Raw genomic sequence first — 23,764 nt, forward strand, 5'->3', positions numbered from 1 at the left:
GGTTTCCAAGACCCAACTAGATTAAACCCTGAGCAACCTGGTCTGACCTCAGAGCTGATCCTGCTTTGAGCAGATTGTACTGTGGGCCTCCCAAGGTTCCTTCCAATCTGAGCCATTCTGTATTTGGAGCCAGCATCCAAGTTACACAGAGCCAACAGGAGCTACTTGGTCTTTCAGGGTCCTAAAATGTTTCAGGTGCCCTTGTAGTACTTACCTGAGAATTTCTGGATTACTTGTTTCAAATTGCACGCTTCTGTTCACTTAAAGGGTGTAGAGAGAATCTGAATATCCACTAACATCTTAGGACCTTAAAGTATAGTTGGTTAAATATAGGTCTAAATATACCAGTAAAGACAGCGTAAAGTACCAGCTGATGCGGAAATTTTGTTTCTGCAATTGTGTGAGTGAAGAAAATGTATCACTCGGAGAACTGAGGCAGAATAGGGAACTCACTTCTACGTTGGCATCATAGATGTAGCTGCAGGACCGCTCCTGGTGAAAGGAAGCAATCTTAAGAAAGAAATGCAGCATAATTTCTGCTGCAGGTGGAGAGGAAATAATGGACTGTCTATTATGTCAGAGAATTCCTGTATAGCAGTGAAGAACTGTAGGTGAAGACACAAATCTAAATATCTTTTCATGTTAAAAGCAAATCCTTAAGACTACCCAGTTTAACTGCTTACAGGTCCTTGTTATCCTGTACACCTTCCTGTGCAAGTTTAAGCTACAGAAGTCTGACATGTAAACATTAGTTCTGAGGGCAGAATACTAAAGCTGCAGTTAACGGTTGTGACAAAGGGATACTAAAAATCCCAAACTCCGGCAGCATCACAATGCTGCTCAAATTTAGGTGGCTTTATGCAGGTAGGCCTCTGTAAAGTTAATTCTAACGAACTGCCTGAATGTTGAGTGTGAGGAATTTTCCTAAGATGGAGCATGAGATATGTAGTACTATGAGCTATAATTGCTTTTCAGATATGCCAACATTGAACTAATATATTGTTTTTGAGCAAGAATATACTGAGAATTAATTTTAAATAAGATTTAATATTAAAAAAGACTTGGAGAATGTGAATTGCTTCTATCACTAGTGAAATATTTACCCCTTACCCCCAAATCCAAATCTCTCTCAAATACTCATGTAAACTAAAAAGAATGATTTAGAAATTTAATTAGGAAAAACAGAGCTCTAACTTCTAACTCCATTAATTAATCCTGCAATGATACTTCAAGAAAAAATAGAAAATGAGCATGGGGATGAGATTGTATGAAAGGATAGAGAAAATGAGGACAGTGGTCAGTATATAACTTTTTTTACTCTACCCACGTGTGCTTTTGCTTTCTGTAGGTGTGCAAGCTGTTAAAGCACGGTGTGGTTTTGTGCCTGTGCGGGGTGTCTGGGTGTGCTGAGGAGCGGAGTGACCTGCTGGCGGTGGTCTCTCAGGCTTACAGGCAGGCACAGCTGGACTCCATCCTCCCAGTCCCCACGGTGGGAGCAGCGGGGCTGTGCCGGACAGTTGCTGGGGAGAAGTCAACAGTTGCAGGCCTGGCCCAAATGTGCCTGCAGTTGCGAATGAAAGAGTTCCCTATGTACCCCATGTTTAGCTTGGAGTTAGGTAGTGTGTTTAGACTGTCCTTCCCCCAATTCTTTGGGGGATAATTGTTTCTTTGATAGGTTTGCCCACACGATGTTGGTGAGGCCAGCGAGTAGCACTACATAGATACTTGCTGGTCACAGTGAGCTTCATTCATATTCAGCAGTAAACCCTGGCATCCTGTTACAAGTTGAATTGCTTACATAGTTGGCATAGTCTTACTGAAGTAATTGCTGATGTATGGAGCAGTGTTTCATGGTAAAACAGTCTTTCAAGTGCCTGAGTCATGTTAGAGGCATGTTGTCTGGAAATGGCTAAAAGAGATTCCTTGTTGGTTTCCTTTGTACTCTCATTTCCTGAAGAACACCAGGGGGGTTTAGTAATTTTCTTTTTGTGTAGCAGACTGACATGGAATCACGGTGGCCCTCAACTAGGACAGCCCATGTCCTAGGTCTGTCCGGAAAGGTATCGGTGCTGCGGATTGATGTGCTTGCTGTGACACAGATCAAACGTTTTCCCATTCGTATAGCTAACTGTCAGTGACACACTTCCTGATACACGCACCAGGGAGGCATTCTGTAACATGGTGAGCACAGACAAAATAGTAGAAGAGGATCCTGTCTTTCTTGATTTGCTTAAAAAAAGGTTTTCTTAGTCATATAATTTTTTACGAGCTAATCTGCTGTTAGCTGCTTTAACAAAATCATGCTGCTTTGTTTGGAAGTCCTGGAAACAAAAGGCAAGGTTCATGAAGTATTGGCAAACATATGCAGAAATCTGGAAATTATCTGTCTTGCTCCTAGTTTTGCTGTACAAGTTGTTAAACAAGTCTGTGGAAGACCAGTGCTGACAGGGAAGCTGGAATCTTTGTCTGCCCAAATGCTTCTGCAATACAGAACAGCAGTGAGTAATATTCCAGATTACAATGAGAGAGAAAGGACTGTCTTAATTTGGGGTCGTCGTCTTAAATGCTTTTGAGTTCTTTAAGCACCAAAGTGGCAATGTCTCATTTAAAGCAAATAAACATACTCCTTTTTCCTTGGTGTAAGATGTGTAACTTAGGTAATGCAGAGGCCAAATATGGATTCAGCTTTTCCTGAAGCATTAAGACAACAGCCTGTGAATAAGGCTTAAGCTGTAGTCTGATAAGATGTGGCACTTCACCAGAGCTGTCGTGGAGTAGAGATGTTGAGTCAGTTTGCCTAGAAGTGCTCCAGTTATGGCCTGGATTTCTTGCGCTAGCACGTGTGTGCCCTGTGTCACTGTGACATGCTGTCAGTCTTGGAAAATGGCAATTAAACTGAAATTTTTACATTGTTTTTAATATCTTGTCGTTGTCAACCCAACCCAAATGAGCCAGTTTCTTTTAACTAAGTGCAGTAATCTTTCATGCCTATAGCTGGCATTAAGAAGTTTAAATCTATCGGTCATATTATTATCCAGGTATGTTGGCTTTTTGATTAGAGATGATGAAATAATGGAGCATTAGATATCTGTAAGGTGAAATCAAGCAGAATATTTTGTTCTTCTCCATTGTAATTTATCTTGGGCTTTATCGTCTGCTGCTGTAGGCAGAAGTTGTTACTCACCCTACTAATGCTTAGTTTTTTCCTAATTAAATTGTTGATGTAGGACATTACCTAAATCTTAGGTATGTGTTTCATTGAAATGATAAATTAATCAGACAGTTAATAATCATTCAGGTTATTTTTTTTATACCTGTAGAGTAGTAACTAGACAGAATAGTGGGGTGTTGATAGGGTTTTTTTAGTTTTGTTTTGGAAAGGATTTTCTAGTGTTTTAGAGATTGGGCTAAACTTTAAATACATCACTTCAGTTTTAATTTTGTAAGGCAGTGACTGTGTATGTCGACTTTCATTTAGATCATGGCACTATCTTCTTCAGGAGGATAAGCATTTCAGAAACCGGGATGTGGATGTTCAGGGATAATTGAAGGATTCTGTTTCATGTAAACATAAGCAGAGATGAAATTATTAAGGAAATAATTTTGGATTTTGTTATATACTTATGTGGATCTCCTTGCTAGCAAATTCTCATGTACACTGAAGCTTTTTATGTAACAAATGTTTATTATTGTACCATGATGATGAGATAGTGGAATTCATAAAATCAAAGCATAGGATTAAGTTTACAGATGACTGGCATAAAAAAAAAAAATTGCAAATCCTTGAAGTTGACAGCTCTAAATGTGGCAATCATAACTGAGAATTGCTCGTGAATGTCCACCTAGTGTTCAGCTTCTACAATTGAAACAGTGGGCTTCTGTGAGATGAATGGGCAGAGAGAAGGTTAACTGTTGAGTGTAAATTACATTTGCATTGCATATTTCAGGTTTTGCCGTTTGTGGTGTACTGTATGAAGGGTGGCTTAAGTCCAGACACTCAGGTGGTGAGCTCTGTTACTCAGTTTTATTGGAATGTCATTGCCTAAAGTAAAAACTTGAAAAAGTTCAGATTATTAAACTGAAATTTAAAATAAGGAATTAGAAGCCTTATTTATAATTATTTGCTTCTCATAGATAAATATATAAAAGATTAATAGCTTTTATTTGCAATAGTGGTCTTTTGTATTGTTGAATGTTGCAGCTACAAGATTTCTAGTGCATGACTCCAGACTTGTATATAGCCGGGGAGGAGACTGTGTTTTTAGATTGTCCTCCGATCTGGGAACAGTTGCATCTGGGTATTACATAGGATTAAACTGCAATCATTGTCAAAGCCTATTTGGTAGTAAATCCAGGCAGAACAACTGTTAAGCAAACTGACAGTCAAGCAAACTGTGCAGGCAGAAGATATGCACTGACAAAGATGACTTGGATTTTGAACATGCATTGTACCTTTTTTCATCTGACTGCTCAAACAAGACTAGTTGAAAAATGTTTTGACTTGGAAATAGAGCTTCTTGGAGAAGACAGAAACCTAGCAGTTCTGGAAACTATATCAAATTCACTGGGGTCTTGAACTCAAATCTGAGTTTTTGAAATCGGGATTCATTTTTCCTGGTAAAGGGATAAGGATTTAATTTGCTGTTGTTCCTAAGCACCGTTTAGTTTATCCATTCTGTTGCCACAGACATACTGAGCCTCTCGGGTATGAACAATGTGTTCTTATAAATGGGATACAAACCAAAAAACCGATGTACTGATACTTCTGAATAGTAAGTCACTTGAATATTTCTTGAACTTTGTCTTGTAATGACATGTTACTGTATAATATTCAAAATTAAATTGAATGTGTAGCTATAATATGGTAGAATCCTCTCTACTTGTATGTTAGTTAATGACCTTGTAAGATGGAGAAACAGAAAACATAGCTATGGTGGGTGAAGCTTGACAGTGCTTCTTGACAATGTGTCAAAGCAATTCTGTATTCTTTTACTCTCCAAATAGATGTGGGTAACACTTCATGTTTTAGCATGATGTAAGTGATAATGGCAGCTATGGTATTAGGTGTCAATCAAAATAGTGTACTTGTAATATTAGTCATCTGCTGAAGGGAACATAAATGCAGATACTGAGCTCATTATGAAGAAGGAATGCCTGTGGTGTGTTCGGGGAGAAGAGCTCTTCCAAGTAAATGAAGAAGATTCTGGAGATAAGGGTGTACACAGATAAGCTAATGGCTGCCTGTGTCAAAATAGCATTGCTCACCTGACAACTATTCATTCAAAGATGATCTTTGAGCCAGTAGCAACACAGATGTTTTCTTGCTCTAAAGCTGCTATTCTGGAGAGTGAAAATTCAGAGGATGGCATTGCAGCTGACTAGTGTAATGCAGTAATTCTGGCTTTTGTAATTTGATCTGTAATCTCCAGTGGCTTTCCAACAAGTGCTCTTGTCTGCTTTAAGTTAATTTTATTGTAACGCAGGTTTTCCATGATACTTCCCTTAAATTTCTTTATCTCTTTTTGGAAACAAGAAGGACCACTGAAGATCTTTCCCAATTGAAGACTCTAGTTGGCATGTGACATACAGTTAACTTTGCTTGGGCTTGCCACAGTATGTTCAAATTCAAACTCAACAGCTGAGCTTCTAATGTGTGGTACTCCTGAATAGAAATATGTATATGGGTGCAGTTGGTTTATCTAACTTGGTTCATCTTCTGTTTGTTTGATTCTGGGCTGGAATTTCAGAACTGAATCAGCTCCATGGTCTGGTACTAGAGCCAGCTCTTAGTCTTCACTAATATGCTTCTGTTCTACTATACTTTATAAGTGTGCAGAGATACCAGGCATGTATGGAATGAGTAGATCATATTTTCTCTTGGTTTTTGACTGTAAGTTTAAGGATAAAGGACTTTTTTTTTTTTTGATCTGCATTATGCATTTCTCTTACTGTGTGATGTATTGATTTCTGTTAATTATAGGCAGTCACTTTGTTAGAAGTTCAGTACTTTCAAGACTATTCCACAACTGAAATCACTGAACTTGTTTCTGTATACTTTACAAGTTGGTTAATTTAACTTGGGTTTTGGAAGAGAACTTGCAGTTTCACTCAGAGGTAAAATACTGATGATTCCTTAAACAATTTGTCTAGGTGCTTTTTTAAACACTAAATTGCGTTTCTTTCATTTAAACGTAGATCTGATTTAAGATAACTTCTTCAATCACGGACTACTTTGTCAGCCTTAGAAAGTTGGATTTTTTTTCTAAATTCAGTTGTGTTTCTTACAAATTCATTGTGTATCTGAGGGATTTTCATGGCTGTCACTATAGAAGTATTTTGTCTTGTTTTTGCAAAATAGCTCTCCAACCAGCTTATTCAATGTTTTAAAGTTCATACCCTTTCGCTCTTGATGGAGCAGTGAGTTAGTAAGAAGGATGCTTGTTGATATCCCTGTGTCTTCATGTTGCAGATGCACATACCCGTGTGGATGGGGTGCCTTGATGTTGACCAATAACTGTCAGTCAGCCTTCTCTTAAGGAAGGCAAAGATGAGTATTTCAACTTACATTTTTTTAACAGTAGCCAAAATGTGCAAAATCCGTTACAGATATTAGACGTACACATAGAAGTCTGTATGCACTTGGCTTGAACAAAGTGTTGTTTTCTTTCACCTTGTATTTATCTCAACTGTCTGTCCTGCTTTAAATTTGTATATGGAAGCCTGCATACTTGCCTGCCTTGTGTGTTGGATTGTGTTTGTGAAGAGAGTCTCTTCCTGATAGAGCATGGTAGTTTTAATAGCCTTTCTTTTTTGAGGTCCTGGAGAGTTCTATTTATATTGAAATTTTCCTCTTTGTCATTCTCTCTTCTCCCTAAAAGCGAAACTTTCCTACAATATTTTTATCCCAGATGACATGTCCATTTCGGTGGGGAGATCTCTCTTTGTTCAACTTTTTTATTTTTAACCAGTTTGTCAATGGACAGCTATACTTGATAAACAGGATTTAATGCATGGTAGCCTCTGTTCAGACTACTGGCATGGTTGTGGTTAATCAAACTAAGAATCCCCAGCCTGCTTTTGGTAATTGTCATAAAACTTTGGCTTAAGCTGGCACTGCCACCAAAAGGGAATATTCACTGAATTATGCCCTTGATAGTATGGTTGCATGGAACTTGACAGAACCCATTCCTTGGCTTTTGCTGTGTGCCGGTGCATGTGTGCACACGTGTATACTCCCTGCAATCATTTAGCGAGCTATCAGTAGCTGTTTGCACAGATATCTGTACTAGAAAATTAAAATATCTTCGTTTCGTAGTGGACTTTTGAGTTAGCACTTTGATTAAGGCTTAATGCTTAATAGCGGAGTATCTCCTTTTTGGAAAACTATAAGTAACTACAAGTAACTTTCCTCTAGATCTTTATAGTTAGTCCACCGGCTGCCAATAGTTACTTCCTGCCTACCCTAACTGTATCATATTGCATTAATATGTTGATAGAAGGAGTTACAATGCCTGGTATAATTAAGCCTTTAATTCAGTTGTAATCAGTTGGTAGGTGCTGATAGACTAACAAGGAACAACACTGGGCTGAGCTGGTAAAATGGAAGCAGACTGAAAAGTTTTACTTCCTATCTAGGGGCTCTGTAGCAATTCTTTCTTGCTATAATTGTAATGTAAGAGTGATTCAGTTTTTTGGATATTGCAAAGAAAATATTCAGTGGTGGTAAAGGGCTACTGCTCAGAATCACCAACTATTTCAAACCTTAGTTAAACAAAAAAAAAGGAAATAGCAATAAACTTGGCTGCCATGTTTAATTGGAAGTCTTTGTGAGAAATAAGATTGTTAAATACCAATATCTTTAATGTGGAATAATATGCTCTAAATTGGAAAGATCAAAGAAAATCTGATAAGGTCAGGGACCTTATATTCATAGAAAGTCATTGAGCCAAGAGCTTGAAGAATGACAGTTCAAAAAATCTGGACGTAAGAATAGTCATTTGAAAAGTTATTTTAATGGCAATCAATTACCCAAAGAGGTCAAAAGCAGGCCTTGTGTAAGGATGGGATTATCTCGCATCTGCCAGCGATGGGCTGCTTTCATAGGCAACTTAAGCTTCTCATATTGGCCCTGTCTGAGAAGTATTTTGGACTCATTCAAGGTATTTTCTCATACAGCCAAATAACCTTTAGCTTTGATTTTGATTCTTAAATTAACTTTCTTTATAAAATGATTACTCAATAACAAAGCTATCAAGAAGGCAAGTAAAGATGCTGTGTTATGGTACTGTAACTTGGATCCTTAGTGTCATCATGCATATCGTTATTTCAAGCATAAGTGACAGAGTAAGTCCTGTTAGTTCAAAACTTTACTTCTTATGGGTCTCAAGTACTTCACATTTGTTTTTCCCAGATGTTGAGATGGTAGTACAATTTTTAGTCTGCTTTGAAATCAGGGCAGTTTTGTTGCTGCTAACAGTATTAGCTTTCTGACAGAAATACATCGTGCTAGCTTGCTTGCAGCTCTTGCCTTGAAGAGTTACAAGCCATGGAGTTTGTGTTTGGTGCTCAGTTACTGAATTCAAAGCTACGTTGGCATTGGAAATGTACTGATTTGAGCTAACTGGGATAAATTTGTATACAACTGAGTTGTATATCGTAATGGTCTAAGTCTTGCTTCTGATCCTCATGAGAACAGAAATATACTGAGTCAAAGCATCTGCTGAAGGAAAGGGTCTCCAGACATCTCAAGCTGGTGTACATATGCTTCAAGTTCTGTTAAGTAACTTCTGAAGAGTAGTCTTCCTGGTACATATTGTGAAGAGTAAATGGATAGTAGATAAAATGCTCCATCTACTTTTATTACTCTTGTAGTTCAGGTAGTGCCAATGAACTGACCTGTCATTAGTACGAGCAAGGTTGATGCAGTGATAGTGGGGATAAAGTATGACAGGAAAACTGTGTGCCTAAAGGACTTAGTAAGAATGTTCTTGTATATCGAAAGTACTAGGGGATGCTGGTCACGTAGATTTGTGCTTAGATAGGGAGGCATGAAGGGAGGCTGTTGTGATGTATCAGCTATTGAAACTTTTGGGGAAGTCTTTATAAAAAGACGTTGCAGTCCAGGTCTTGCAATCTTCTAATGGGACGCTCAGTAACACAATGCTGGATTCAACGCTTTCCCTTGTGCTGAGTCCAGAATGCGCCCATTATCTGTCTATACAGTTTCAAATACCCAAATGAATTGTGCTAGAAAAGGACATGATACTGCTTCATGTTCAAGCTTTCAATAGCTGACAGGCTAAAAAGACTCAGTAAACCTCTGACAGGACTTAATTTCTCAGGGGTTTTTTGTTTGTTTTTTAAATAATAGTAAGTATGAGAGTTTGGCAATTAGAATGGGATATCAGGGTATTGGAGCTCAAAAGCAAATAAGAATGCTGCTGGGTGACTTGTCTACAACAAAAGTGGCTCTACACCAAAAGCACTGCAGCAGAGTGCTTCTCATTTAATAATGTGTAAAAATAAAAATATTTGCCAAACTAAATTAACCTGATGAATGGTGTAAGAGGAGGTGGGGGAAATAATAAAATAAAGGTGAAAACAGCTAAAGAGAAATGTAATTTCACATTTGTTACTGTTCTACTCTACAGAAGGTAATATTTGTAACTAAGCTTGCTAGGTCATTTAGAAGTATACTTATGGACTGCTAATTGGTTTTAGGGTTTAAAATCTTCAGAGACAACTTGGGTATCTTTAATCGTGTCAGGAACCAAAGACATGAAGGCAGAGGCATGGTTAAATCTTACCTAGTGCTTTTAAAATACATTGTAGACTTCTGAAGTAATGCATTTACATACATGCCAAAGTACATTGCTGCTTTTTAATGCAATTAAAATGTTAGCTCCTATTGTTTTCTCAAAGAGCTTTTCCAGGAAATCATATGCATTTGGAATTTTGTGTAGAGTGAGTCAGTGTTGTAGAAGACCAACAAACCCATTTTAATTGAGCTTAAATTAGGCCGGTTTTGTGAACGTAATTAAAATATTATAACTTACAGTGCTTGAATCATTGTCATTATCCTGATTTGCAGATGGTATCACATGGTATCTATACCATACTACATAGCACTTGGTAAGTCTGAGCATGTTCTTTAAAGGCATAGATCAGAAGTGCTATAACATGCCCATGTGATGAATGCCCTCTATTGAAATAAAATAACATGGAAAACATGTGCTAGTGGTGGTATTTTGCAGGTAGCGTTACAGAGGTGGATGACGGATAGTTTGGGCATAGAACATCTTTGTATTGTCCATGCTATAGAAGGCTAAAGGCTAAAACTGAGTGAATACTTGCTGCCTGTGCTAACAAAAAGTAACCGTCTGCACTTTCTTGTTTGAACGAGTGCAGGTATATCGGGGTCCATAGATTTGATGTTAAAACTTTGAGCATGAAATAGTGAGAGCTCACAAGTATTTGTTACACTGGCTTTGTTATGCTGGCAAGTAGTAGGAGGTGGTAAGTTGCAGTCAAGTTTAAATAGCTTTTGTCTAGTTTGGTCTGTAAAATGAGCAAGGTTTCGTATGTGATTTGTTGTTTGTTTGTTTTTTTTAAATTGAGGGAGAACTTGATTAGCACACTTGTGAACATAATGCAGTGTCCCTACTTAATAACTGTTGTTCTTAAAGAAATTTGACACTGTTTGAATAGGTATCAATTGTTTCGATATGCATGTGAATATTAAAGCTATAGAAACAAACAGTTGGATATCTGAATGCCTTTGGAACATTATGTCTACAGGCTTCTGTCCTAAATAGCATTAGGAGCTGCTTGCTTTGTCTTGTCTGTCTCAGTATTGCATATGCTACATAGCCTTAATAAAGATGAGTTTGAAGCTAATTTACTCATGACTTGAGGATAGGTGAGCTGGTGAGAAATCCTTCCCTGGTTTTGAGTGCTGAGTTTGGGAGTATGCTTCTGACCAGAGCCGTCAAAGTGCACATGCTGCATTTATAGTAATGTGTTTCATTTACAGAAAGGGATGAAAGTGAAGGCAAGATGTTAATCTTCTTCTCATTACAGTACAGAAGGAGCTGAGTAAGTGGAGTTCATGGAGAACACCCAGCCTTGATTTAGGTTAAATTTGTGTACTTCAGTAGCTGTGTTAAATGTAGCTCTAATGAGATTCAGGCTGCTTGCCTTTGTCATCTGAAGGAAATAATCTGCTAGAGCAAATTTGATAAATGAAGAATGAAACCTCCCTCTCTTAGCCATGACAATCTGCAAAATCCTTTCTGTTGATTCTCAAGTGAAATCCGTTTGCAAAGCGAAACGTGGTAAAGGTCTTTTGTTTGTTTCTAATGAAATTTGCCAGAGGGATCAGATGGGGAGGATTTTTGGCAAGGTGGGGAGAGGGAGGTTTGCGTGACTTGAGATCTCTCGTATTTCTGCCTCCGTAAGGTTTGGGGGATGGAGCCGGGGATGCAGCTTGTGGCAGCACTCCTCCCGGGCTGAGCGATGGCTCAGCCCTGCACAAAGCTGGTGATGTAATGTGTGCTGCTGCGAGTGCGGCCGTCATGTGGGAGCCATGCTGTCATCGGCTTGCATGCAGATCGAGCTGTGCTTCCCTACCGCCAAGCCCGCGCGTGGCTCGTTTTTGTCTCAGTAGAGCGATTGCTTGTTTGCTTTCTTTGCCTTCTATTGTCTTAAACCTGTATTTTTAATTAATGCGGCATGTGTGTTAAGAATACGTACGCACCTGCTCAGAGTAATTCAAGCTATAATTTCTAACGTAATCCTTAAACTAATGAGATGGGTATTGGACATCTCTTTTGGCATTTCATGCTAATCTTGCTCTCCCTTTTGGAGGGAGGGAGGGAGACAGGTTGCTGTTAGCAACTGCTCGCATATTAAAAGTGAAATGCCCAAGCTTTAATTCCCCTGTGGACTCCTGATCACTATTCTTTTTTTTCCTAAGAATTGGTTCATTCTAACCAGTAGCATATGTTAATCAGTGCTTTAAATAAAATCGGCTCAGTAAAAAGATAAAAAAGGAGAGCAGGGAGAAGCTCTGATGTAAAACTTTATTTGCCCCCTTCTAAATGCTTCTAACAGTCACACTTCTGAAGCTAAGGGCTGTATAAAACAAGCTGCGGATGATTCTTTTTCTCTGTTGTTTGAATCAATATGAACTTGACTGTTTTTACGATGCAGGATGAAGAGAAGTGTCTCCCCCTTCCTCCTCACGTTGATCTTTTCTATGTGCACTGTAATGTAGCAGAGAAGCTCAGATTCATCCTACATTTCCTGTGTCTCGGTGCTCTTAGAGCTCCATCTCCTTACAGCTGCAAACTAATAAAATGGGAATTTGAAGGAATGAGCGCTGTGCACAAATCAAGTTATTTGACATACATCTTGTTGCAAACTGCTAGTTTTGCCACAGAAGGAATATAAAATGTCGTGCAAAAAAATGAAGGGGGGGGGGGGAAGGAAGGATTATCCAACAAAAAATGGTTGTTTAAGTACTAATGTGTCCAAGAATTAATGTAACCTAGTCTAATTTTTGCATATGAATCTCCATGAGGTGATGAAAGTGTTGTGAAAATGTGTGCATATTTAAAAAAAAAAAAAGTGGAGAAAAAGAAAAAAAATTTAAACCAGTAAATGCCTAATCTTGGAGCCTATGAATGATAGGAAGCCCAAAAGCAATACTTTGTGCTATAAAAAGGCATTTCTTCTGAAGAATATGCAGTTTGTTTTTTGGTATTTTTTGATTGATTTCAGGGCTGATGGAAATAGTTCTTCCTATTGTTGCTCAGGATAAAACAATGCAGGACAATTTTCAATCTGTTTTAGCTTGCTTATTTTTACTGCCCTTGCTGTAGTCTTCATCAATTTCAGTGTGGAAAGAGATTTCTCCAGATGGTGGTTTGGAACAAGAGCCAAAGGACATGATCTAAAGTGTGATGTTCCAGCTGTTCCTGCGCAGAATTTAAAGCTACTGCCTATCTGTGTTTTGAACAGAAAAATAAGTAAAATTGTTCACAGACCTTGTTGTTAAGATTGGTTTAACATGCAGTGTTTTTTTTACAGGAGACTGGGTACCCTCCTGATAGTCCTGACAGTGTAGACCCCTGAAGCCATGAGTGTCTGTAGCAATAGTCAACAGGGAAAGTATCTGACTGCAGTGAGAGCAATGTGCTACTGTTGTATTTGAACACCACTACAAAAAGGTTTGCCACCTCAGCAGGGCAGTGAATTGGAGTATTGCAGCGCTTAGAGATGGATGAGCAGTTCCCACCAAAACAAATGAACTCCCAACAACGTTGGTAGGACAGCAGGAACAGATTGAACATCCCAAATAGATGGATAAATTTAAGAACACAGTTCCCCTCACTTCAAAGGGGGGAAACTGGTCAGATTTTGATAGTCTCACGTTAAGCATCAATTGAAAAATAGACATTTGTACTTCTGGCTCGCACATTTTTTAGGATCAAAGGGTAATTCAGGTTGGAAAGGACCTCACTACAAAATACGGATAACTAAGGTTCCTGTTACCCAATTAAAAGGAAATTGCAGATTTTTAACAGAGATTTAGGATTTGGAGTTTTTTTTCAACTAAAGGCAGCTCTTCAACAAGTTTTGCAGTATAAACCTGAGGTAGCTAGTTTCCCAGTAAATGCTTTTTCTTAACTGAGGAATAGATGAGTATGTAAGTTTCCAAGAAAAGGATGCTCACTCAGTCAGTGAATTTGATCTTGCTTAAGTGTTTGCTGTCAACTACACTAGTAGCCTTTTCTTGTCCCACATCCCTCTGTATGGCATTGTGCTCCCCCCATAACTTATGGTCAGGAGAGGTGCATCCTGGTGTCAAGACAAACCACAGAGCTGTTACAAATGGTAAGAGAGAAGCTCTTACACTTAGCAAAAATGCCAAAAACTGAAAGTGGCTTAAAGAACTAGTAACCTTCTAATGAATCTCATTTTCTTACTTCAAGACAATTTCTAAGCTCTCCACTTCTGTGAGGTCCTAGTTGCCATGTGGTAGCACTGCATATCAGCTTGGTACTGATGTAGTACAATTCCCTGCAGCACGTATGGAGAGCGCATAGGATGCAAAACAAAACAGGAAGAGGAGGGACATTTCTGTGAGCTGTTGTGATTAAAGGTGAGGGTTTGGAGGTGTAATGTTTTCTGAGTGGATCTTGAGCCTGATCAGAGCTGAAGGGAGTCAAAAGCATACTCACATCATAATCCTGGTATTGCTTTAAATTCAGGACTGGGTTCTTAACATTAAATGAATAGCTATTAGCTACAACAAATACTTTGCTTAAGCTGATGACTATGGCTGCCGGAACAACACTGAAATCATGCCCCTCTGGTTATATGCTGTGTCTGTATTGGAGTCACCTGGAGGCTTTAGAATCTGGTCTGAGAAAAAGTGAATGAATAAATGATGAATGCCAGGGTTACTAATATTGCCCAGTGATCTGTATGTCATTTAAAAAAGCTGCCGATAGTTCCTCATTTGCTCCTAAAAAGAAAAGTGTATCGTCTTAAAGATGCCATGACAGGCATACTTAAAACTTAGTGTTCCTGAGATGAATTGCCATTATACCTTTTGAAACTGGTCACCTGCAAGCTCAGGAAGCTTCAGAGAAGAGAAGACAATTGCAGTCTTTGCCGTAATTTCCCTGAATTCTCTTGCTTTGTTGCAATGTGAAAGATGGTGTGGGATTGCTGAGCAGCAATGAATATAGGCAATGTCTATAATGGGAAGTGGTAACAGTGCAGTTGGTGAATTGACAGCTCTGTTCTATGAATCCTTTGCTTGCATACAAAAGTATGAATTTATAGTTAAGCCTACCATAAAATTGAAATTAGCACTTAAAATACTTGAGTTAAAATCAAGAAAAGCTATCAGTAATCCCATACATGCACTAACTTTAGTTACCTTTTGCTTCCCTTTGCCAACCCTTTGGGTTGTATTCTCAATTAGTGCTGGTTTTTTCCATTTTCTGCTTTATGAAAGTTCAGTTTTCTTTCCTACCTTTACCTCAGTAGTATGATTTAATTTGTAAACCCAAGAACTTGTGGAGTTCAGAAATCATGTTTTCCAAATCTGATTGAAGGAAAGAATCAAATGGTTCTACTGACTTAATCTGTACTAGTTTCTATGTAGTAACTTCAGAGTAAAGATGTAAAAGACTTCACAATGTCTGCTTTTGAATCTCCTCATATCTTGTTTAAAATTATTTTTCATGGAATAATACCATCTTTAGAAATTTGCCCACTGTCCTATTTTAAAAACTTCTCCATGGCAAAGTGGGAGAATAAGAACCTGCTTTGTTCTCTCTTGCTTTTTCCAGACACTTGAAAAAACATGGGAGGTAGTGTATAAATGAACTTGCATCTCAGGTTTATCATATATAGTTGTTAACTGATAAACAAAGTTGAACAAACCTATGTATTTCCAGGATTTAAAATCAATGTCATCATCTGGTGATATGGGGGAGGAAGAAGGGCAAATAATGAAACCTTAATTAGTCTAATAATGCACTAATTTTATTACATTTGAGCTTCTTTATTCCTTCTTTTGTTTTGTTTTTTTTCCTTTTTACTTAATTAACTAGAAGGCAATTTCTCTTGAAATGTAGCTAGGATGGCTTTACAATTAAAGGGAGGAATAGCTCAGATTTGAGTCATGTAGTTGAAACCGTTCATGCCATGAAATAGAAGAAATGCTAAAGACAGCAACATCTTGAATTCCTTTTGCTTAAATGTTGACTAGCTACAGTTTTGAGATTTTCTGGTCCAAGGTGAAGCTTAATCAACACAAAGGCACCAGTGGATGAAAGGAGTTGTGCAGAACGGTTTACAGTTCCTGCTGCCTTACCTAGATGCAGGAAATTGCTGCTTGGCTAGGAAATGGTCTCTTCCCCACCTATGGAAGTTGTTTTATTCCTCATCTTATAGCAAATATTTCTTTCCACTTATGACTAACCTAAATCAGTTGGATTATTACCCAACTCCCTGATTACCTGAACTGTGGCATTAATATAGGAGTTCTGAGTGCCGCTATTGCAGTTTCTATGTGATTTTTTTCCTTCCTATAGAACTTAGCATAGCATGTGGATTCTTGAGCAGAAGCCTATCAGAGCAGGTCCTTTGAAACAGAATACTCTGTTGGAAAATAACTCGCTGAAAGAGGTTTCTCTGGTTCAGGATGGGATTTCTGTCAAAGAAGAGGTGGGGCTTAGAAGGCTGGTGCTGGAGGGAGCAGCCTGGCAGATAAGGTACTTGCTTACTGTTGATGACATGACTCATGGAGTCATTCTGAAGTCTGAAGAGACCCTAAAGCATTGACATATTCTGGGTTGAGTCTGGCTTTTTTTGTTTGCGCCTGTGAAAAGGTCTTGTTTTTATGTTGCAAGGTGAAAAGCAGTTGCATTCTTAAAGGTGCGAGTTTTCAGGATGAGAGCATTCTCTTTTTTTGCTTGTGTGTTTTTCTAGCCATGTGACAGAAAAGTTTCAAGTCAGTTGTGGGTGACAGCAACGGATGAGTGCTTCATGAGCCTCTTGGCAAAGAGATGCTGCTCTTAGCCTCAATTTCCAAGTCTTTTTGCTGTCTTAATTTCTGTTTCTGTAATTTGTTTGTCGCCATAACTGAGTGATGTACATTACTGAAGATGCCTTCAAAGTAACAAAGACTTCTGTGTTCCTGGGACAGCGATGCAAACAACTTCCCCAAAGATACAACGTTGTTTTGTATCGCAGTTCTATGATCAAATTGTTAGCTTAAAAGATGGGTTTAAGGCAATTTTATCTGCTCTCTTTAATTGTGTGGCTGACTAGTTACTCATCATTGTAGCGCAAGATGATTAACAGAGTTACCTTGTTTCCTGTGTCTGAAGCATGCCTCAGCCTTAGACTAGTAGAGCATTTGTCTTGGATGTGTGAACCACCACACAGGGTACCCACTTTCTGTTACTGCTCTAAAGGTGACTTGCTCACTGTATTTCAGTGCCCGTGGGAAGTTTCAGCAAGTTGGGTACCCAGGGGAGCAGCAGAGTTATAGGAAAGCTGCGATTTCCAGGCAAAAGGTGGCTCCTTTACGCTGGATTACTCTCCTATCTCTGGGGCAGGCGGACATGCAGCTCTGTAGTCAGGTCTTCGCCATGGGATTTGGGAACGCTTGCAGCCCAAGTGAGAGGGGGCTGCCCTGGCCGTTTGGGTAAAAGGCTCTTGGAAACCTCCTAGGGGTGATACCTCTACCCAGGAATGCTGTTTTTTCATGGGTCTTTCAACCTGGATAAATTGCAGCAAAATATCTTAGCTTCATACAGCATGAGAAAAAGGATTAGTACAGACAATTTAGTTTGTTAAATTTGGCTAGCTGATGGTGTCTTCTGGCTCTGAAGTTCCGGAGACAAAGAGGAGATGGTTTGTTTGTGGGAAAGACTTCTTCATTTTCCAGTGTATACATCTGTATAAAAAGTTTAGGTGACTTTCTTTTGCTTCGTTCTTGTTTGCATGTTTTAAAGATCTTCAGTTGTGTGATACAACATTTCAATAACTGCTCTGTGATAACAGACTCTGTTTTAGTAGAAGGCTGTATTGCTATAACTCAGGGGATTGTGTAATTCTGAAAGCGTCATGGGGGGGGACACACACCTCTTAAATTGGAATGGACCACTCGTGTTTCTTAATCTCCTGAAGTTGAATATTAATTAGCATAATTTGAGCTTCTTTCCTCTTGACTGGTAGTTAGGGAAAAGTGTCTGTATGATGTATGAGACAACAGAAGGGCATATACTACCTATTAAAAATCTGAAACTGTAAAATGAGTATTCCTATAATAGGTATTGAAAATATCAAGGGTGGTTTTCCTGTTTAAGACTAAAATTGTCTTTAAACGATACTAGCGTAGAATTTATTATTAAAAACCACACTTCTAAAATTAGGTGAGCTGGATAGTGAAAGGAACAGCATAAATACATGCCATGTATGCATATACATCCCGCTTTCAGGAGAGAAGCGTGTGCCATAGGAATGAAAGCCCGTTTGTATTTCATGCTTGCCAAGCTGTGCCGTGCAGGCTTGGGTCATGCTCTTCCACTGAGCGGGTCTGCTGCCAGCACCCCTGCTCGCTCCATCGCTGCCGCGGTGGGCTGGGCGGTGGGTGACGGGGCTGCGGGCACTGCAGCGGCACCGCGGCGGCGGGAGCTGCAGTCGGCCGGCCAGGGAAGGATGACATCACCTCCAGGAACATGTGATGCAGCCGGCTGGCGCGGAGGTTGCTGAGCTGTGTAGGGAGAGATTGGTGCAGATATTTATGGCATTTCATTTGAGTGCGGTAAATGCCTTTTAATTTTCTTTTTTTAAATGAAATCCTCACAATCGCAAATGTTTTGTGGTGTAGAGGCTTTAAAAAGGGGGGGGAGGCCCCACCCCAAGCCCTTAAGACCTGCTTATATTGCTGTTTTTTCATTTTATTATTGCTCTGTTGGAGATAAAAATACGATACGTTCTTGCCGTATTCACCCTCTTTGCTCCTGAGCATTCTTTCATCAGTTGTAATCCCCCACAGTCTTTTCAGTTAAGCTTTAACACTGCAGAACTGGAATAAAAAGAGGCTGTTTAGAGCAGCAGGAATATGATAATCCAAGGCAGTCAGCCTTAAGGATATGCAGATCCAGAACATGAGCCAAGCACTAACGTATCTGCTAGGGTGTTTACCTTGAGCAGCCCCTTAATAGTCAAGGAAATGTTAGCTAAATGTTTCTTGCTTCTTACGTGCCACAGGCAATGTCAGATGATGCGCAGTAGCTGCACATTTTAGGTGAAGTAGTTCAAGGGCTTAGAAATCTGAGCAAGCAAGTTGCGGTAACATCAGTGTCTTGGGTAATTTTGAGCTAAGATAGACAGCAAAGTACAGCACTAGTTTCTGCATGCTTTTTAGGTGAGGATAAAGTGTTTTCTACCTCTAAATTTACTGTAAAGAAAAGGAATCGCCATGGTTGATATGAAAGCTGAGCATGCTAAATTGACATTAAGCTTATGGTGGGTAGCTCAAAGCACGTTAAAAAAAAATTTAACTCTGGAAGTGTGCCTGTATGCCTTAGCAGTCAACTGAAGCCCGAATATTTCAAGTTGGAAAAAGGTATTTGCTATCTTTTAAAATGAGTTATTTAAGCCCAAGGTTTTTCTTAAAGCCTTGTTTAAAGCTTTAGTCCATACTAAATTAAAACTTAGTAGGAGCAAAACTGTAGGCAGTTTCAGTAAAAGGTTGATAACCCATAGCCAGTACTTTGGAGGAAGGAATAATGCAAGAGATTCCTTTGGAGCTGTCTTAAACTCCTGAGAATCTAAGTGCAAACGTGAAAGAAATAGCTGTGTCCCTCCACTGGTTTGTTGGTCTGGAGTTGCTGTGTAATTGCAAAATATTGTCCATTGTGTAGAAACCCTCCATGCAGCATGGTTACCCAAGGAACCGATTTTCCTGGTTTAGCCTTTCTGAGAACAGGTATCGAATTTTGGGTTTGTTTTTGGTTTATGGTGTTCCTGGAAAATCAGGGAACTAGCCAATGGCTGGAAGAGGATCTGTTTAGTTTTGTTTGTAATCTGTGGGTGCTGAGACAATGTCCTGGTTGAACACTTCAGTTACAGTGAACTGGAGGGACCCACTGCTGACAGACATTTGTCGAAATGCATTTTTTTAAAAATCCCCAGTCATGGATAGTCCATAGTCTTCCACAGGAAGACTACTGTGCTGCTTCACGGTACTGTGCTTTTACAAAACTTCCTACCATCTAAAGTAAACCTCTCGCTGTAATTCTAGCCATCTTACTTTTGCCACCACTAGACTTCATGTGTTTTGAGGTCTGCTGTGATGTCTCCCCTCAGTTCTTCAGACTAAACAGCGTCATTGGGTTTAGTTCTTCCTCATAGCTCATGACATGTGAACACCTGGCCATCTTTGTCCCTTGGGTGTTCTGTTTGGTGTGTCCTGGGTCTGTTTTGAAGGGTAGTGTCCATAACTAGATACTGTAGTGGCAGAGAAGTCTTGGTATTGTGGGCTGGAATAGAAAACCTGTCATGTAATTTACGTATATGATGCCCTTACTTACAAATGTTATGTTACTTAATGACACCAGTATGATACCTGTAGGTTTTAGCTCTGAAGTGCACAGCTCTTGTTAAAGCTCAGAGCTTGAGACCAAAGGATATGAAACATTTGGATATTTTTGAGGAGGAAGAGAAATGATGGCCTCCCTGCTGGGCATCAATGACAGCTTCTGCTGCCATCTCTAGAGGGATTGTGGCCCTTTTGCACAGAGGAAGAACAATATATTTTAGAAAAGACTGGCACATGTACACTAGAGCTTGCACTTGTAAGATTTCCCTGAAACAATAAATAATTAAGCAGCTTATTTTACCTTCTAAATAGCTCAAACTGTTGCTTTTAAGGAACACAACTACTGGTTTGTAGCAGGCTATTTGGGCTGTGTTACTTAACAGCACTTCTGGACTTCCACAGTGATAGAGAACTAAGTGCTTCCCACTTACCCCAGAAGAGGTACTTTCTTCAGAAATGAGATTTTTAAAAAAGCACATGAATCCAAACAGATAGGGAAGGATCATACAGACAGTTGAAGTGTGGGTACAAAACCACCCAATTTTTGTAAGATGAACAAGAGTGGTCCAAAAGAGGCCAATTCTGTATTGTACAGGTCAGTAGGGAATATAAGGTCATAAATAAAATGCTTCCTAAATCTCCTTTATTAAAGAAGGGAGGAGTTTAGAATCTGCCCACAGAAATGTAATGGAAGTAGGGAGGAGGGACAAGCTGGTGATGTGCTGCTTTGCAACATTGACTGTAATCACTCACCTTGGGGACCATTTCAAACTCCATGGGTGTATAGAGTTAACATGACAAAATGTGCTCTCTTCTAAAATGCTGCTCCTGTCAGGCAGCAGCAAAGACATAGTTGAGAGCTTTATCTCCCAATTCTGCTTACAGAAGTGACATAAGGAAAGCTACATATAAATAGTGTTGGGGTTTTTTGGTGGGTCTTTTTGTGTGGTGTTTTTTGGGGGGTTGGGAATTTTTTGGGTTTTTTGGTTGAGTTTGGGGTTTTTTTGACTGGTAATTGTTCAAAAGGTACCTACTCTTATTAGCTTGATATTGCTCCTCTCTGCTGGAGCAAAAAGTGAAAGTAGGATTTGGAATGCCTAAAAGCAACAGGATCCAACTGATAGTTTTTATTTACTGATGAAAACAGCTGATTCCAGTGTCCTATTTTCTACTGAGGCTTGCTAACAGGCCATGCTATTTGTGTTAAGCTAGTCAAAGCAATGACTTGTTCATTAATATGTTTTAAAAGTTTATTTTGTTGTTTGGTTTTTTTTTGGTCACCTTTTACTGTAAGGTTATCTTAATTCCTGTAATCATAACATTCAGATTGTATTCCAAAGGTAATTGTTTTACAGTGCATTCATTAAATGTAGAAGCTGAGCTTGTCTGAATTTCTGACTAATTATCTTGTCTTTTCCTTTTTTCAGGGTTTCGCAAAAATGATGAAATGAAGGCTATGGAAGTATTGCCAATTTTAAAGGAAAAAGTTGCATACCTTTCAGGTACAGTTATTTTCTTCTGTTGTGGAATGTATAACTGTGTTGCTAGTCACATGTAAAATGGTATTTTAAATACTTCAAATATCATTACAAGAATTATGGAAAGCTAGGGTAGCACCTACTCCGGTTGGATATCCCAAACATAACATGAGCATTGTGAAAGGATCTGTAATAAAGAAGATATGTGTTTTGTTGAATGTGGAACATACTGCTTGTTGACGTCCCGGTCGTGTCCTGTCCCTCCTGCATATCCAAGAGCATTGTTTAGAACAACCTAGAACAACCTGCTGTACCGTAGTCATATTCCTTCTCTTATTTCTGGTTCTTCTGCTGGGGAGTTTTACAGAGATGGCTTTGTTAGTGGCCCATCTGAAGCACTGGAGAAATATCTCTGTTGCAGAGGTGAAATTTCAGTGCATATCTTCTGAGACACTCTTAATATCTTCATGGTGAAATGAGTTAGCATCTAATTTTAGCTATCTCTAGGATACACCTTGAAGTTGGTTGGTTACTTAACGAGGAATAGCAGAGGATTTAAAAGGGGGTTTAGATGAATGAATATCACAACGTATTCTATGACTTGATAAGTAACTTTACTTGATGGAATGATGGCTGAGGTGCTTATTCTTGTGAACTGCATTTTGGTGTGACTTTCTGCAGTAAGTACTTCCAAATCTGTTGGGATTAAACAACATCATCCTCTTTGCCATAATCTTAGTGTCAAATGATTTAAGAGGACAGTCTTTTATTTGAAAGGGTTTTTTTTTTTTGATAAATAATTTGTCAAGAACTCCAAAAATAAAGCTCTTATCTGTAAATATTAAACCATACAAAATCATCCCTGAAATTACACTCTTTAGAGATTTGCTGTGCATGGATGCTGATGCTTGCAAGTACAGTGTGTAGTTCACAGTACTTCATCCTGTCCACTCTGCTGAGTCAAGTAGAGGTTTAAAGCAAAAAAGATGTTTATTTTTGTTTGTTTGTTTTTTTAAAAGGTCCTGGCAACTGTAATGAATGATAAAACAGACTGCCCAGAGCCAATTTCCCTGGTAGTGTGGGAACTCCCACTTCTTCTGCTTATGAATTATAATGCTGATGAAGGCTTGCTTAAAACCGTATTTTCAGAGGGAAAGAAGAAGAGAAAAGGGAGTTAAACACAATATTTCAATCCCTCATTACTCTTTTTTGGACGTTGCTTTATGGCACTTAATGAAAATGCAGTCAGTTTCCATTCCAAAACCTCTGAATTTCCAGGTTGTGCAGAACTTAGTTTAGACCCCTTAGATGGATCTGAAGAATGATAGGTGTTCTGTAATGTTAATTTGTAAGCATATGGCATTCTTGAAAGGCATTAATTCAGTGAAAGTGAAGTGGGCCAAATCAAAGCTGAAGGTAAATTTAAGGGGAGATGATGGATTATGAACCAGAGCAGATGAGGTGCAGGCAGGAAGAAGTGGTTGCCAACTTGCCTGTGTGAAGGTAGCAACTTTGACAGAAGAATGGAGCAAACAGCTGTGGGCAGCAAGACTGGCTGGAACTGATCTGCCAAAACCTGTAGTTTCACGTTTCCGTTGCAAGTGGAGCTCAGATCAAATGAGATACATTAGTAGTGCAAGTGATTGAAAAAAAAAAAAACCAAACAACAACCCACAACAAAACAAACAAACAAAAAAGCCCCTAACAAAACTACTACCACCACTAGGGCTTAACCATTGTGGAACTAGAACTGTCAAGCTTTCTACCTGGGAACACAAAGGTAAGGAAGATTGTTGGATTACGGACTTAGAGAGGCTTTCAATGTACCTTGTTTTTTTGTTCAAAAGCACAACTTTTGCTCAAGTACTTGGTTTTAATATTTGTAAGTACAATAACTGGTTAAGGTCTATAGAAATAGGATAAATTGATTGGGGATATCTCTACTAAAACTCTATCTAAAGATAACTCTGAGTTATCTCTACTACAAACTCTAATAGTCCCATTAAGCCTAAGGCATCCACAAACAACACTATAATTTTTGTATCTTGTTCTCCCTCATTTATATTGGAGTTCTGGTAGAGTTGTTGCAACATGTTCATTGTTGATTGTCAAGTACCTTCTCAAGTAGAAATAAAGTATGCCAATCAACAGT

General features: G+C 38.9%; 1 protein-coding gene across 7 annotated transcripts in view; it reads left to right on the forward strand.

The window, feature by feature from the left end:
• The window catches only part of TRIO (trio Rho guanine nucleotide exchange factor), a 258,860-nt gene that overhangs the window by 54,088 nt on the left and 181,008 nt on the right, over positions 1–23,764 (forward strand). For all 7 annotated transcript variants that reach the window (XM_072853106.1, XM_072853105.1, XM_072853104.1 and 4 more), the window contains exon 2: positions 21,562–21,636. In XM_072853106.1, coding sequence (XP_072709207.1) covers positions 21,562–21,636 — 75 coding nt within the window. The remainder of the gene's footprint in view (positions 1–21,561; positions 21,637–23,764) is intronic.

The sequence above is a fragment of the Ciconia boyciana genome, chromosome 2 (assembly GCF_034638445.1).
Source record: "Ciconia boyciana chromosome 2, ASM3463844v1, whole genome shotgun sequence".
Lineage (NCBI taxonomy): Eukaryota > Metazoa > Chordata > Aves > Ciconiiformes > Ciconiidae > Ciconia > Ciconia boyciana.